The following is a 15,821-nucleotide window of genomic DNA, read 5'->3' as shown; positions in this document are numbered from 1 at the left end:
TAAACGTGCTAACCCTCCTCTGCCCCCGCGCCGGGGCCCTCCTCCCCCGCAGCCGTCTCTTCTCCCTAGGGGCCCCCTCCTCCCCCGCCGCCATCGCCGGGAGCGCTGCCGGGCAAAGCCCTGCGGCGTGGCGGCGACGGCATATCCTCTGTCCCCCACGACCTGGAGGGCATGGCGGCGGTGTCTGCCCGGCCTCTCCTTGATGCGGCGGCGCAGGGAGGCGACGGCTATGGTGTTGATCTGCAGGCGGCGGGCGGCGACGGCATGGATCGGGTCCAGTCTTGGTCCGTTTGGGCCGGGGCGGGTGACGATCTGCATGTCGTGGTTCTGCCTCCTCGGCAGGGAGGCGTTCGTGGGCATCCCTCGCGTCATGAGGAAACCTGGGGCAGCGGCCCTGTGCATGGTGGTGGTGGTCATCTTCTTCGTCGGAGGTGGCCGGCCAGGCTGGTAGTCCTGTGTGGGGGATCATGGGATCTCACACAGGTGATCTAGTCCGGGGTGTCATGGCGGCCGGTGAAAACTGAGCCTCGACCTCGGTCTTGGTGGATGATGGCGGCGTCGGTCGACGTCGTTACCTTGTCGAAGGTGCCATCTTTGCCCGTCTTGGCACTACACTCGGCGAGTTGGGGATGCGCGGCTGCCGGTGAAACCGTGCTCCGACCTCGGTTGGCGGACGATGGCGACGTGTCGCACCGCTAGCTTCTTGAAGGCATCGTCGTCGCAGTTTGCGGTTTCTCACTCGTGCTGTTCCGGGGGAAACCCTAGGTCCGGGTCTCCCAGATCGGACGATGGCGGCGCGCCCTGCGTCGTTCTACCTCTTGGGGCATCGTTTTTGGAGCAACTGCTGGATGTTGGCGGATGTCGGTGGAGTGGTATTCATCTACCACATTGTTGGCACTGAGGTTCGGTGGCATGGTGCTGCAGGGTATCGACGACAGATGCGGGATGATGTATGCGTGCAGGATGGCGGAGCCGTCTGGCGTCATGGTGGCATCGACGACAGGTCTTGCAAGGTTAATACGATGATCTCTCTTGAAGATGGAGTCGAGGAAGACGGCGGTAGAAACTTCTGTGGCGTGTGCATTGGCATACGCGGAGAGTCTGCTTGATTGGATGTACTTCTCACCTGCTATTGGGCGGTTTGGGAAGGCATTTGGTTTTTGGATGATGTCAGTTGGTGTATTGTCACCCCCTTCATCCCACTGTAGGTCTAGTGAGGTGGCTTCGAGGTTGATTTTTTGTATTGCTTCTTGTAAGGTTTGCGAATAATCTAATAAAAAGCCGTGTGCATCCTTTGGATGCAGAAGCTGGGGCGATTTTCCCCCTTTTCGAAAAAAAAACCCGAAGAGACCCTCCGTTGAGTGCCGCCACGTTACTATTCGCTGTCAATTTTTATTTGTACTGGCCACATACTAACTATTATCCTTCATTTAGTTTTGTGATATTGTATAATGTTATACGAAATAATGAATTCAATGAGATGTATTTAATAATTATTGTGCCACAAAGTATATCAAGACATCATTCACAAACTCCCCCTTTAGTATATACAAATGCACTAGTGAGATCAAGTGAGAATTAATAAATTTGATGCTCCTCAGAAAGTTTAGCCAAAAAATGGCATAGCCAAAGTTGAACGCAGTTGAGGATGCGGTTGACAACAAATTATTAGAATTGGTTAAATTTTAAATGTGGGTCAACTGTTTGCAAAACTATATGAAAGGGGTCATTTTTATCAGCTCTCACTTGAGAAACACATGCACGGTTGACAAGCTGTCCATTGCTCCACAGCTTAAGCTAGATCCATTAGAGCATGTCGCGATCCAAACCGGTCGCTGCCCCCTCTTTCCATTTCATGATAGCTGAGCCCTGACCACACCATCTCTCCCCCCATTATGCCTCTGATTTCTTCAACTACAAACATGCATCTCTCTCATCTTATTCTCTACCTGGGACACTGCCAAATGCCATCCCTCTTCCCTTCTCTATCACTCTAGACCCTAGAATTCTACCCTCCCCTCCCCTCCCCTCATCCTTTTCCTCTCTTTCTCCCAAACACAAAACCCAACAGGAAAATGATATCGCGCACTCATAGCCTATTCACCCAATCCCACATGCATCCCCTTCGTCTCCTCCTTGAAACCAGCAAGAACTCACACGCTCACAAAAATAATCGATTGCTAGCCACAATGAGCACTCTTCCTCCTGAGGCTCGTGCTATTACTGCAGCAGCGGCTCCTGATCTCTCCCTGCACATCAGCCCTCCTTCGCCGGACACGGCCGTGGCAGCGGTGAAGAGGCACCATTTCCTGGAGGTACTACACCGGCCGACCCAGACCCATGGGTTCAAGGAGAGCTCGTTTGCCGTGGCGAGGCCTGCGGGTGGTGGCAGGAAGAGGAGCTCGAGGGCTCCTAGGATGCGGTGGACCACCGCGCTCCACGCGCACTTCGTGCGTGCCGTCCAACTCCTCGGTGGCCATGAGAGTATGTTCATGTAAAAGCTCATGTAATATTGGACCAATAATTCATTCCCTATTTAACAGTGTAGGGTAGTTATACACTAGTAGATGCGACTAGTTGATGTGATGGTGCTGTTTTCTTGGATTTTTCCTCGGTGGTATTTCAAAATGGGTTCTTGAGCCTAAATGGGCGATTGTTTAATTAGTAGGTATATATGTTATGCATATATTCTTGCCAATATGTGTTTCCGTTTGTTAATGTTTTCTTTAGTCTCCTATGTTTTCTCTCTAGTTTTTCATTTTCCTAAGAAGATAACATCAAATATAGTAAATTTTGTTTCTTTCATCCAGAAGTATAGCTTCATATGATGAATCATCAACCTTGTGAGTTTATACTCGATTTAATTTACCTTTATGCATGTGTCACAACTCACAAGCTCTTGTTGGTTTCTCTTTTTTTTTTTTTCTGAAATGGGGTAGAAACCCCGGCTTCTGCAAGTTGTTGGTTTCTCAAACTCAATTTAATCCCTTTTCTGTTGCAATTTCTTCCAGGAGCTACACCAAAGTCAGTCTTGGAACTGATGAACGTGAAGGATCTTACACTGGCACACGTCAAGAGCCACCTGCAGGCAAGTAGTACCTCATGGAGTATAATTTTCACCTGCATGCATTCATGCATATGCATGCTGCTATCTCAACAAAACATATTTTTATGTACTCTTTTATAGTATATTGCTAGCTTCTGACCACTCAAAAACAAAAGGAAGTATAGTAGCTTCTGACCAAGTACATCTTGTCATTTTTTTCTCCGTAATGTACACCCCATAACTATTTACTCTTCGGAAACTAAAGCAAAATGCAGCACAATAGATTAAGCTAATTAATTTCTAATTGCTTATAATTTTCTACATATTCTCTTCCATGCAGATGTACAGAACAGTGAAGGGCACAGACAAATCATGTGTTGCAGGTAAAAATACATAGTGCCTACATCCTTTATGGCTTGACCCCCTTGGAATTAGTTACATGGCTTGAGTTGGTTTATTCAAGGTCATGTCACATACAGTGCGGAACTATTGGCATGGCATGAGAGTGTGTCATCTCTAGCTATAGCTCCAAGCCTGTGTGCCCCATAAGCACAACCGTAGAGATAGTTTGTACCCAAATGTTTGTATTGTGTAGTGTGATAAGACACATGCATTAATTTAACTATATATATGTATATATATGGTCTGTTTGCAGGCCATGGCCAGACCAGAGACATGGGCTTTCTGAGAAGGGGTGCCATTGGTGATGACGTGATCACTAGATTTCATGAGTTCAACTGCGACATGGTCAATCATACGACTAATAGGTATATAAATTAATCTATTCTATTATGATCGAGCTCAGTATTCCAGATAAATATAACTAGTGTCAATTTTTAAAGGTGCATTGTTTCATTATCTTGGCTCTTGTGTCAGCAAGATTCTGCAATTTTACTGCATTTGGAGTAGTACTAGTACTATGGATGCATCTGTTGTACGCATGCATTTACATCACATGCCTTATTTTATACTAAAGAAATTTCATTTTTCAACCTTAAACTTTCAGGAGAGTCCACTTCTCATCCTAAATATTTCATTTGGTACAAAATGGACCTTAAACTTTGCTGACCCTTTCAAACGTCACGGTGTTCTGATTTTCTTCAATTCGTAGATGGAAACCAGGTGGAAAAAAAAATCCCTGGTCCTCTCGCTTGAAAAGATGGATTTTTTTTTTTTTTTGCTATGGTTGGCTTAGTACGATTGATTTTGGTGAAAGGGTTTGGGTTTTTCGCACCCAGGTTTTCAAGCTGGTTCGGGTCTGTTCCGTGTTTTCCCAAAAAGATCAGTAGAACCAGGCGTTTGAACGAGTTTGCAAACCGTAGGATCTGTTTTGTACCAAATAAAAAATTTGGGACCAAATGTGAACTTATGTGCAAATTGAAGGATGAAAAATGGACTTTCTTCTTTTATATTCCTCCTGCCTTCTGTGACCTGGACGAATTAAATTGGAAATGTCAGTAGTAGTATGTACTACCATTATTTGCCTCGGTGATTCTGAGTTTAGTTAAAATCAAATTTTTTAAAGTTTGGTCAAATACTTAGAAAAAATATTAACATCTATGGTATTAGACCGCTATAAAGTATATTTTTATATTATATGCATTTAGTATTGTGAATGTTGATAGTTTTTTTTTTATTTCTTGGCCAATATTTACAAGGTTTGACATACTAAACCAAGAGAGGTAGGTAAATTAAAACATAAGAGTATATCTAAATGATGATGAATCCAGCCATGTAACTAATTCCAAGAGGATTGACCTTCTCTAGTTGCATATAGACAATAGTAAACCCAAAATATTAGACTAAGGTTTTGGGTTTACTACTGTATAATTTGCTAGTTGATTGGAAGTCCAAGATAAATGGTACCAATATAACGTAGAAATCCTAAACTGCCATACTTTAAAAGAGTGACATTTGGTGGCTATAACCGAAATTACAATTAACCCCTTGTTTGTTGGGCTCGTGATTGTCGTCATGGTCCGGGGGTTGTGGCCCTTAGCCCATTGTGCCGGGGTGTTGGATCTGGGTACTTCGGGTGATACCCTTCCCTATCTCTTGCCAACTCCGCATCCGCACTTGCCGACGTGGGACTTGTTGTGAAGTGTATAAGTAGATTGCCTAGCCCTTTCCATCAGTTCGGACTTTTGGTTCAAGTGGCTAGTGCATGAAGCTTAACATGGTATCAGAGCCCCAGGTCTCAAGTTCAAATCCTGGCTTTCACATGGTTTTCACAATTAAGCCTAAAAATTGTTGTTGCCCCCCTCTTTAGCCACCGCTGTTTCGCCTAGCCCTTTCCATCAGTTCGGACTTTTGGTTCAAGTGGCTAGTGCATGAAGCTTAACAGGACTCATTGTGGAGATATCTGATGACTTCTACCTTCAGCAACTGTTCTTCACGTGAAAGCCTAATATATCTTATTTGATGGATCTAATGAGATGATGTCGTTTCTCAACGTTGCTTCATTCACCATGAGAGCTGGATCCCATTGTTCGTATCCGGTATTCGCCATGTGCGATAACACGACTAATAGAAGATTGGCTTTTGATGCGTGTCTCTGCATGGTGATTCTTGTGACAATGATGATGATGGCTAAACAGCTTCATATTCGACTACTTGGCATGGATGTTCAGTTTCCTATGCATTGTTTCATCTTGCCATGGTAATTATGGAGCTGCCACGCCCTGAAGGAAGACACGATGGTGATGACACGTTATTGGTCCAATGACCAGGGATTGTGACTTGGGTTGCATGGGCTTGATACAATAGTATGGGTGGCGATCGATGCTTCACCATTTGACCGTGCGGCGATGACATTCATGGTTAGCTTCGGTAACCAACCTTCTCTATATGTTGAGTTTGTCTAGTCCTGGCATGTTTGCTGGTGGTGCATTGTGCCTTGGCTCGTTAGGTTTGGCCATGTTTGTAAACTTGATTTTTTTCCCGGTTTTCCTAATCCGCAATAGTGTAAGTAGATTTTTCTTTGGGTTTTAAAAGGGTAAACTTAACCTCCTCGATCTTAAATTTGGTGTATCTGATATATAGGGAGTCCGTAGTATTTATTGTCGGTGGTTCTTCAATATGTGTTTAAAATTTTGAAATATCTTTCCATTTAAGAAACATGCATGTACGGTAGTCGGCCAAATTTAGAGATCCAGATATGTCGTATTTCATGATTTAATATGAAGCCCCTCCCTTTGGAGAACACTGTGAATTTAGAAGTAAGTGATTATGCTGTTATTCTTATGACATTGTCCTTTGGCATATGCTGTAATTTGAAGCATACCTAGGATAATTGATATGCACCCCAGCCAACATAATATATGGGGGAAATAAAAACCGATATGCATTCGTTGTCCCAAATATGTATATCGTCTCTATGACACATGTGACCAACATACATATTGTATTTTATTTGTTAAAGATTGTGGAATATAGGGGATATCATATGGGTCTTCTCCTCAAATATAGGGGATGAATATATTCATAAGGGAGAACATATATGGAGATATAGGGAAGTGATTTCCGGGGATCACCTAGAGTTGCTCTTATCTTGACCTGAAATTATATGCTCCCTCCGTTCAAAAATAGGTGTCTCACTTTGTCTAGACACCTATTTTAACTAAAATGTATTTAGATACATCCGTTTCTAGACAAAGTGAGACACCTATTTTTGAAGGGAGGAAGTATCATAGTTTGATTAGTGCACACAAAAGTGCCCGTGAGGAAGTAAGTTAACCAAGCATTAGAAGCAAATGGGGGCTCTTTGGTTGAGATCCCTAGGCTTACGGGAGTAGTAGCTAGCAAGGCGCAGCCTTTCTTAACCCTGTTAGTCAATGCCTTTTTCAGCTGAAATGACGAAAATTTACATCATACTTTTATTCTGTCACGCGTCAATCCCCTATCGAGCGGCATCTTTCTCCCTCTAGCTACCTATCTGACGATCTCGCCTCTTTCAAAGAGCAAGCGTGCCTCTAGGTGACAGTCATGCATGACTGTTGACTGCTGCATTGTACCACCCCCAAGCTACAGACATTTGTACCGTGCTCCTGATTGCAAACACCCATGCATGCACGCATGCATGCAACCACTTCCATATATCTTTCTCTCTCCTCCCACATCTCTCTATATCTCTCATCTTGAGCTGGATGCGCAAAATTGCACTGGTCAGTGGCCCTAGATCAGTATCTCCTCCTCATGATGAATATGGAGACCTTTTTCTCTCCTGCATTTGTAATTTATTTACAGAACCATGTTCTGCATGGATTTTTCTGTGAGATGGCTTCAGAGCTACACCCTGGGCTTGTGTTTTTGGCTGATCAGATCAGATGATTCAGATCCATATCAATTGTCTCTTTGGCCGGTGGCCGGCCCTAGGGTGTGCTCGAATCTTGCTAACAACAGGTAGAAGAAGACAAGGGCAACTCCATTGACATTGACCAGGGGGAATGCCTGCCCTTCACTGAAATGGTGGCAAGCATGGACAAGCCACTTGGCAGCACTACCACAGTCACACTGATGTGGTGGCCTTCTGATTAGAAAACCTCCATACATGTTTCTCCAACCCATGGTCTCCTCTCTTTTGTCAGGTATGTTGGTGGTCATATCTCATGATTGGCTCGCCTAGCTAGCTAGATGCTCCCACTTCAGGTAGTTAAGTGTATTAATTAGATGATCCAAGTTCCGGCCTCTTTGATTCAAACGATTTTACTGAAAATTGGAGGAATCAAATCCATATATAGAAATATTTCATACATCAGTTGCTTGATTCATAGGATTGAATCGCGTAGGAATTTTTCGTAAGGAAACATGTGCATAGAGCTCACTATTTTAGTCCTTAGATGTGAGCTCTATGCATGCCGCATAATTTTTCGTTTTAGTACTGCTTTGGCAAGATGAGACCTCCGGTCTCTGATATCGTAGTAAACTGATGCACTAGCCAGGCATCGAAACGGGGCGGAAGTCGGGAATCGAAATGGTGCCTTTGTAGATCCAGCCACTAGCTGTGCGCTAGGCGATCACTTTCTCGAGGACATTCCATAGTGATGTTTCTGGTGTTCGCATGATCGATCGTACGACAGCAGGTCCTTGACATGAACTTCCAACTCATATATGCATTGACTAATTGGTTTTCGTACTGTGTACCGCGTGCATGCATGCAGGAGGTCAGATTCACCAGCTGGAGAGCAGGATCATCACGACGCATGGAAGAGGCAGGCAGCAGCAGAAGCAATGGTGCCATTGACGATCTCCGAACCACGCCAGGATCGCGCCCACACCGGAAAGCCGTCGCCAGCGAGCTACAGCAGCAGCAGCCGCGACGACGCCGACGATACCGAGAGCTTCAGATGGTCAGCGGTGCCACGGCGGCGGCTGCGCTACGACGAGGGCGGCGATGGCGGCCGTGCAGGTGACCGCCGTGAGCTGGCTATGGCACCGAGCCTGGAGATGAGGCTGGGTAGGCAGGGGTGGCAGCAGATGGAGTCCTCGGTGTCATCAGCCTCCAATGAGCTAACCCCGATACTCAAGTGCTTGTGAAATGATTATAAGAAGTACTCGTGGTATTAATATGTTCGTAACTAATTAACTATATTAGGCAAAGTAAACATCAACAAAAGCAGGAGCAACCAGCATGTTCTTCTTGGTGTGGTTTTCCTTAGATTTCTTTTTTATAAAAGTTGCAAGGTGTTACTTCTGATTCTTTGTCTAGATAATTGCGTTTGGACAGATTATCTTCTGCAACAATAGTAGATTAAAACCCTACTTATGTACCACCTTAATCCTTAAAGATTAGGGTTTATATTTCCCATTGAGTTGATTTGTGCATCAATTCAGTAGTTCGGCATGGAGAGAGACGTCGTCGCCGCCGCAACATCTAGCACGTCGCATGTTGTCGTTCGATGGGAGCTAGTACAATGCCTCTCTCTACATGCCACCTTCCAGGAGAGAGGAGCAGCAGAGGTCGCGGGGACGGCGACGGCGGCAGGCGAGTGAGGTCTCCAACGGCCGACGTGAGAGAGCTCGATCCGGCCGATTCATGGACGTCATGGGTTGCAGGAGGTCGGGAACGTGGCAGGGGACGAGGCTTGGGGAAGGGAACGGTGCGGTCGGTGGCGGGGAATGGCGGCGGCGGTGGCAAAACCGAAACGCCCGCCAGAGCCAGGACGAGGAGGGGGAAATCCGATCGATTCCAAGGGGCAGGTCGGGTTACACGGAGTGGCAAGATTTTCGTAAATACAAAAAAGTGTAGAGGACAGTTCGGTCCAAGGCAACTCGGGAAGCAGTGAAAGCTCGGGAAGCACCTCCCGACTAGCTTTCCTCTTCGGCAGGCTCGCTAGTGCATTTTGTGGCCGCGCTTCTGAAGAGCGCTTCTCTATTGTTGGGTGTTTATCTGGGCTTCCGCTTTTAGATCCTAAAAGTAGAAGTAGAAGCACAAACAAATAGGACCTTAGATCCCGTCCAGTTCCTTTTAGTCAGATTATCCTTTGTGAGTAACACCTTTTTGTTTAAAAACCACATAAAGATCGAAAAGTGTCTTTAGCACATGAGCACCAGTGCTCCTGGTCCTATAAAATTATATTATTTGTATTTCAAAAAAATTGAAATTAAATACTTACACACATATAAACATTCCGAAGATACGGTAGAAATTTCGGAGAAAACTATGTTATATTTTGAGCTATATAAAAAAGACAAATTTCTGACAAATATACGTCTCTATACGTAGCCATAAATTTGTTTTTTTTCCTGTAGCTCAAAACACAATGCAATTTCTACCAAAACTTCTGATGAGTATTCGGAACATATATATGTATTCATAGAATAAATGTGATGATTTTTTGAAACACAGATTTTTTTTAATATTTAAAAAAACTGAGAGCACTGGTGCCCATGTGCACCAAATGCTTACTCCATAAAGATTCTAATCTTAGTGAAACTTTGAGGCGCCAAATATATTTCTTGCGAAACTTAGTATGGTCATTCATGAGATTAGCGTAGAAGGATTTCACAGAGAAACTGTAAGGTGCCACACAAAACTATCTGGCTCATCAGTGAGTTGGATGCCCATGAGTCGCTCCACTAGGTGAACCCACTTAGCCCATTTATCATGAGATAGCACCCTGCTGAAAATAATATTCAACAATACATTGTTCATCACTTCCGCAACCGTGACATGTTTCGTCTTGCGATATTAAAAAGAGAAGGGTACCAGATGGCTAAAGGTTGGCGATCCAACCATGGATTCTCCCAGAATCTAATGTTCTGTCCATCTCCTAAAACAAAAGAATCTCTATGAAAGAACTCTTCTTTTATATTCATAAGTCCCTTCTAAAAAGGAGAGTCGGTCGGTTTTGCTTGAACCTGAGAAAGGGTTTTAGTTCGAAGATACTTGCTTTGTAGCAGCTAGCTCCCACCACGCCACATCTCCGTTAAGTAATTTAAATAGCCACTTTCTAGGTAAATACTTGTTTTTTCCTCCACCAGTCATGCTACGAGCATGAATATCTTTCTCACACATATATACAAGTTGCAAAGATATATCTCTGACAAAAAAAGTTTCAAAGATATAAATTGGTAAAAAGAGATATAACACCAGTAAGTACCAAAAGAGAGCAGTAGTGGAAGGGCATGCAGCAAATCTCAGCTTACAAATAGTTTACAGAAATTGTCCATAGACTTGGGCAAATAACAACTGAATTCTAATGGAAATCAGAATTTGGGATAATGCATTCTAGCGAGCCAAACAGGCATAGTAAATTGCTGCCACCGTTACATAGTTTTTATCGTGGTTTTGGTCAAACCACGACGAAAGATACGGAGTATATATGAAACAGAGAGAGCAGTAATTAACCGATCGCAGTGACACAGCATGGCATGTGCTTACTTCACCGCGTCGTATGAACATGGAACCGTCATCTATCGCACCGACATATACGTGTTGAGACGTGAATACAGCCTGGCGATAGGCCGCGCACGATCCTAGGATAAGAACTGACAACAGAGCATTCATTCATATGATTGCGTTATCGATAGGATAAGAACTGACAACACGATCACTAACGAGTCAGGTCCTGGTTTAACGGAACTATCCAGCATGCATGCTGGATGTGAATGCACGCAACAGCTTCATCCGTCTAGACTAGAGACAGATCGAGAGATCCATATCATGCGAACAAGTATTGCAGTCACACACACGGTACGTAATTCCTCATGTGATTAGACTAGATAGTGATAGGGGTACCACTAAAACGTGTTAAAAATTACTACTTTCTCCTGATGGGTTTAGCAGATTACGCCCGCATGATAGTGATAGGAGTAGTATGACATATAATTCATATTTATTAGCTAAATTAAGGTTAAAATTTGTTTTGAAATGCTTGCGCGTTTGTTAAACTCGTACTACTAGGAAGAGTAACAGTTCATGTTGTGTTTTGCATTGTAATTCCTTTTTGAGAAGCACATGTCTTAAATTTGTTATTACTAAAAAAGTTATTAGTTGGCTTAAAATTATCCTCCTTAAGAATAAGCGTCTCGTTTTTGTTAGTTACGGACGCAGTTTAGTTTTAGATATACATCCAAAAATTAAAAGGACGGAGTATATGGAACATGAACGGTGTGCCGACCATACCCGAGCCTAAAGCTAAAACTGACACTAGTTTGGTCACTGTCATTCATCGGTAAACGGTGTGCCGTCTCAGACGATCGCTCCATCTTTTGTCTTGGTGCCCCGACAACAAACCAGTCGTATGCCGGTTTTAATTCGTCACGATCGGAGTGACCCGTTACGTGGTCATCCAGATCCCAACAACGACTGAAGCTACAGCGAAACCGTGGGCACGGCAGACGGCACGCCTACGGTATCGTTGGGCCGAGTCGGCCGACACCTCCATCTAGAACACCAATCCTACTTCCGTGTTGGCTACCTTCCTATATATCACTATCAGCCTCATTGGTTCCCTGTATATAAACGGCACATCGCCATGGCCAGCAACATCCAACCAAGCTGTTCGATCGATTGCAAAGGCCCGTGTTGTCAGTCGCCCAGATCAATAATTAGACAATCCATTTTCGTTCAATCCTTCCACAGTTCATTCCATCCGAGAAGATAGTTGAGATCAAGTCGGAAGCAACAGCATCGCTATGTGTTCCACGACGACGACGGCCGCATCCCACGTGGCCGCCGTCTGGTTCGGCGAGCTCTCAGCCGTGCTAAGTGGGAAGAAGCGGCCGGCCATGGCGCCGACGGAGAGCCACGCCGAGCACCAGCGACAGATTGGAGAGGCCGTTCATGCCAAGACGATGGGGGCAGCAGCGGGGAAGCCCGGCATCGAGCGGAAGAAGACCGGCGGCGGCGGCGGGATGTCGGATGAGACGGTGTACCTGCTGCTCGACCGCTTCGCGCCCAGCTAGCTACTTGCTCGATGGAGTACATACATAGATACAAATACAAAGCAAAGAAACTAAAGATGGGAGAGGTTGTACAAAGTGCCAATGCCATTAGCTATGTACGTACGCTACTAGCAAAAATGTAAGTGCGTTGCAATAGTTGAAAATTTTAATGTGTATTAATTTTTTTATAAATATATTTGCTCGTGCTTCGCAACATATCAAATATACCCGTTGCCATCTGCCAGAGTGGCAATGATTAGAACGTCCACATGTGACACGTCAAAAACAAACCTGAGCTACCCCTACAACGTGTGTTTAAGATACGTCGATGCGGGATCCTTGAGAGGTAAGACGACGTCTATGTTTAAGATACACATCACCGGTAGAAAAACAGGCTTCCGTCCAGCCCCATTAGTCGCGAAACTATAGGAACCGCGACTAATGGGACCTTTAGTCCAAATCCCCTCCTTGGCAACCGATCGCTCGAGCGAGCGATTCTTGTCGGCGCGTAGCGCTCGCGCGGCAGCGCGAAGGCAATTCCCTTTTCGCCGCGTCACGCGTGTCACGCTTGTTTCTATTTTTGGTAACCGATCGACTTTCCCTTTTCGGCCCGTCGTTTTCGAATTATTTCGAATCGATTTGGTGTTCCCCTCCTTCCGCCCGTTATCCTCTCTCCCTTGTTCTCGTCCCATTCAGCCCTGACGGAGAGGGCGACGGCGACGGCGACGGCGGAGTCGACGCTCCGATTCCTCGTGGCTACTGCGCGACCTAGATTTCTCCTGCCCTCAGTTCACTAGCAAGGTCCAGTCGATTTCGGCGCTGTAAGGTTAGTATTCCAACTGGATCTAGTGGGGAGATCTCGGGTCTCGCCGGCCGGTTTGTTTGTCCGGCGAGGGATTGTTTTCCACCGTGGATTTATTTTCTGATGGGTTTTTTGTTTGTCTGGCGATGGATTGTTCCGGCGAGGGTTTGTCTTTTTGGGTGGATTTTGTTCTCCGCCTAGGTTCCTGATCCGTCTCTCGGTTCACAAATCTCTGTTATCTGGGTCTCGCCGGCCGGTATTGTTTTGTGCGGCGAGGGATTGTTCCACCTTGGATTATTTTTCTGATGGGATTTTTGTTTTTGTCCGGCTAGGGATTGTTCCGGCGAGGGTTTGTTTTTTGGGTGTATTTTGTTCTTCGCCTAGGTTCCTGCTTCGTACCTCGTTTTCACAAATCTCTGTTATGGGATTGGCTGTAAATTGCGTTTTCACTATTTCAATGTTCATTGTAGTTATGATTTTTGGCCTCGTTGCATCGCTTTTTGTCCACAATTTCTATGGTAATTGTAGCAGGAGAAAGCAGAGATCATGGTACTTGTTTTCTAGGGGTTCACAAATCCCTGTTATGGGGTTTGTTTTATCAACCCACTTATTCACTTTTCATCAACAAGTATCTCAACGTTTAACCAATAGATACATTCTGAAGTTACCCACCTCTTTTTTTTCCTGTGTTTAGGGAATGATGAACTCATTTTTTGTACTCCTGCATATGGTTTTTGTGTTTGATGCTGATTTCTTCCTTTTTACAGTGGTGATTCTTGGTTGGGCTTGATATATCAGCCAAGGCATTGTTATTTTGATTTCACTAAGAGTTTTTCTCATTATCATGGCATCTGTTTTTGTATTGCAGCGTTGTTGTTTCCATGGCGGGCAGCAAGAAACAAGGTGGTGATCATCTAGGTGTTCGCAAAATGCCCAATGCTAGTGAGCGTGCTAGGAATCGGGCCTCTCCTTTTCCCGTTGTCGTGTTATATGAACATCTAAGTTCTGATCGAAGAACTCGATTGGGGATATGGATCTTGGTTCAATGCTTGACATCAAGTGCCATGTTCTTCACAATCCTTTGATAAGCTGGCTCGCTCCTTTGTATGATAGTCATTCTCGAGAGTTTGTCATTCAAGGGCGTGGTAGAATCCCTCTCAATGCTGATTCCATTTACCGCACACTCGGTCTTCCGCGGGGGGATATTCCTGTTGTGTATGCAATGGATTCTGTCATAGAGGCTCGTCTAGGTCCTTTGTTATTTCCTGGCCATAGCAAGCACGCCGAAGATTACCGGTGTGTTCACAATGCTGTCGATAGATGACTCAAGTATGATGACATTTTCAAGCAAGTTTGGATGATGTATCTTGTTTGTACTTTGCTTGCACCAACAACGTCTAACAAAGTCAGCAACAGATGTTATCCTATACTGGTATATGTGTTATCCTCTAGTTTTTTAAAAAATCATTCAATTTTTTTATCAATATATGTGAACAATCATTTTTTACGCGGTGTTTACATTATTTTTTTGTAGGACAACATTAGCAATGTCGGAACATGAACCTTTGTCGGCTTGTGTGCGACAGATTGCATGATGAGCTTTGTACTCGGGAAGCCTTCCGGAGGCTGCCTGTTCCATATTCAGCCATCGTATGTTGACTCTTTGGATATTAGCTCTCTTAACCTTGACCTTCCGGATGGTAGATTTGTTGCTAATATATGGTCAAAGAAAGATGTTGATACCGTGCTTGATGCTGACTTGAAGAGGGATGGATCTGGTTATGGGAATCTCGAGGTTAGTTAATCTTTTTGTGTTTCTCATGTTATGACATGAACTTTTGTGGTCGATTTTGTGCAAGCTCGATGCATTTTTTGTTTTTGTTTTGTCACTAATATCAGCTTGAAGCCACACCTTGCTATAAATTTCAACTTGTTTGGAGGTGCAGCTAGTTTTGAAAGATGGGTTGAAACCAATACTGCACCTAACTGCCCGAAAAATGTATGATACAGTGATAAGTTTTTAATTTTAGTTTTTTGTTTTTCAATTTTGTATGGTACCATTACATTCTTTTAGTATATCTCTTTTTTTTAATGATTTTTCCTTTTTTCATTTTTTGTGTGTTGTTTTTTGATGTAGCGTAAAGACAAGGTTGCTAGATTAATGGGTGAGTTTGCGTCTGGTCTCACTGGTCTAATGAGTAAGCTTGTGCAAGGTTTGACTGATGTTGATGATGATGAAGTTGTGTATACTGCAAAATCTGATAAGACATTACGCTCTCAAATCGTTGCCTCTCGTTCATCGCATTATGGAGGTGCTGCAAACACAACCTCTCCTATTGCGCAATCAGCTTATGATCGTCCTGCTAAGATTGTAGGGAAATCACCAATACGCCGTCTGAAGAATGTGCCTTGCAACCAAAGTGCCGATGCTACGTATGTTGTGGGGATGTGCCTTGCAAGCGGATTGCTGATGTTACGGATGTCGGAGGGGATGTCCTTTGCAACCAGAGTGCCGATGCTGCTGCATGTCGGAGGGGCTATTACTCGCTGATCCATTGAATGTTGTTGATTCCGTTTCATCACCTG

The 15,821-nt window shown here is 44.5% G+C and overlaps 1 protein-coding gene across 1 annotated transcript; it reads left to right on the top strand.

Annotated features, from left to right (window-relative positions):
- Positions 1-2,124: 2,124 nt before the first annotated feature.
- Positions 2,125-8,776, top strand: LOC124657718 (transcription repressor KAN1-like). The gene is made up of 5 exons (XM_047196232.1): positions 2,125-2,484; positions 3,012-3,070; positions 3,387-3,429; positions 3,702-3,813; positions 8,206-8,776. The coding sequence occupies exons 1-5, from the start codon at positions 2,190-2,192 to the stop codon at positions 8,579-8,581; spliced, it is 885 nt and encodes a 294-aa protein (XP_047052188.1). The 5' UTR covers positions 2,125-2,189; the 3' UTR covers positions 8,582-8,776.
- Positions 8,777-15,821: the final 7,045 nt, after the last annotated feature.

This window comes from Lolium rigidum, chromosome 5 (genome assembly GCF_022539505.1).
Source record: "Lolium rigidum isolate FL_2022 chromosome 5, APGP_CSIRO_Lrig_0.1, whole genome shotgun sequence".
In the NCBI taxonomy this organism is placed as follows: Eukaryota; Viridiplantae; Streptophyta; class Magnoliopsida; order Poales; family Poaceae; genus Lolium; species Lolium rigidum.
This window is presented reverse-complemented; position numbering and strand designations above follow the sequence as displayed.

Bases quoted from the DNA above. Each gene is read 5' to 3' on its own strand.
- LOC124657718 (XM_047196232.1), top strand. From the start codon at position 2,190: ATGAGCACTCTTCCTCCTGAGGCTCGTGCTATTACTGCAGCAGCGGCT. The intron at 2,485-3,011 runs GTATGTTCATGT...AATTTCTTCCAG, and splicing joins ACTCCTCGGTGGCCATGAGA to GAGCTACACCAAAGTCAGTC. The intron at 3,071-3,386 runs GTCAAGAGCCAC...TCTTCCATGCAG, and splicing joins AGGATCTTACACTGGCACAC to ATGTACAGAACAGTGAAGGG.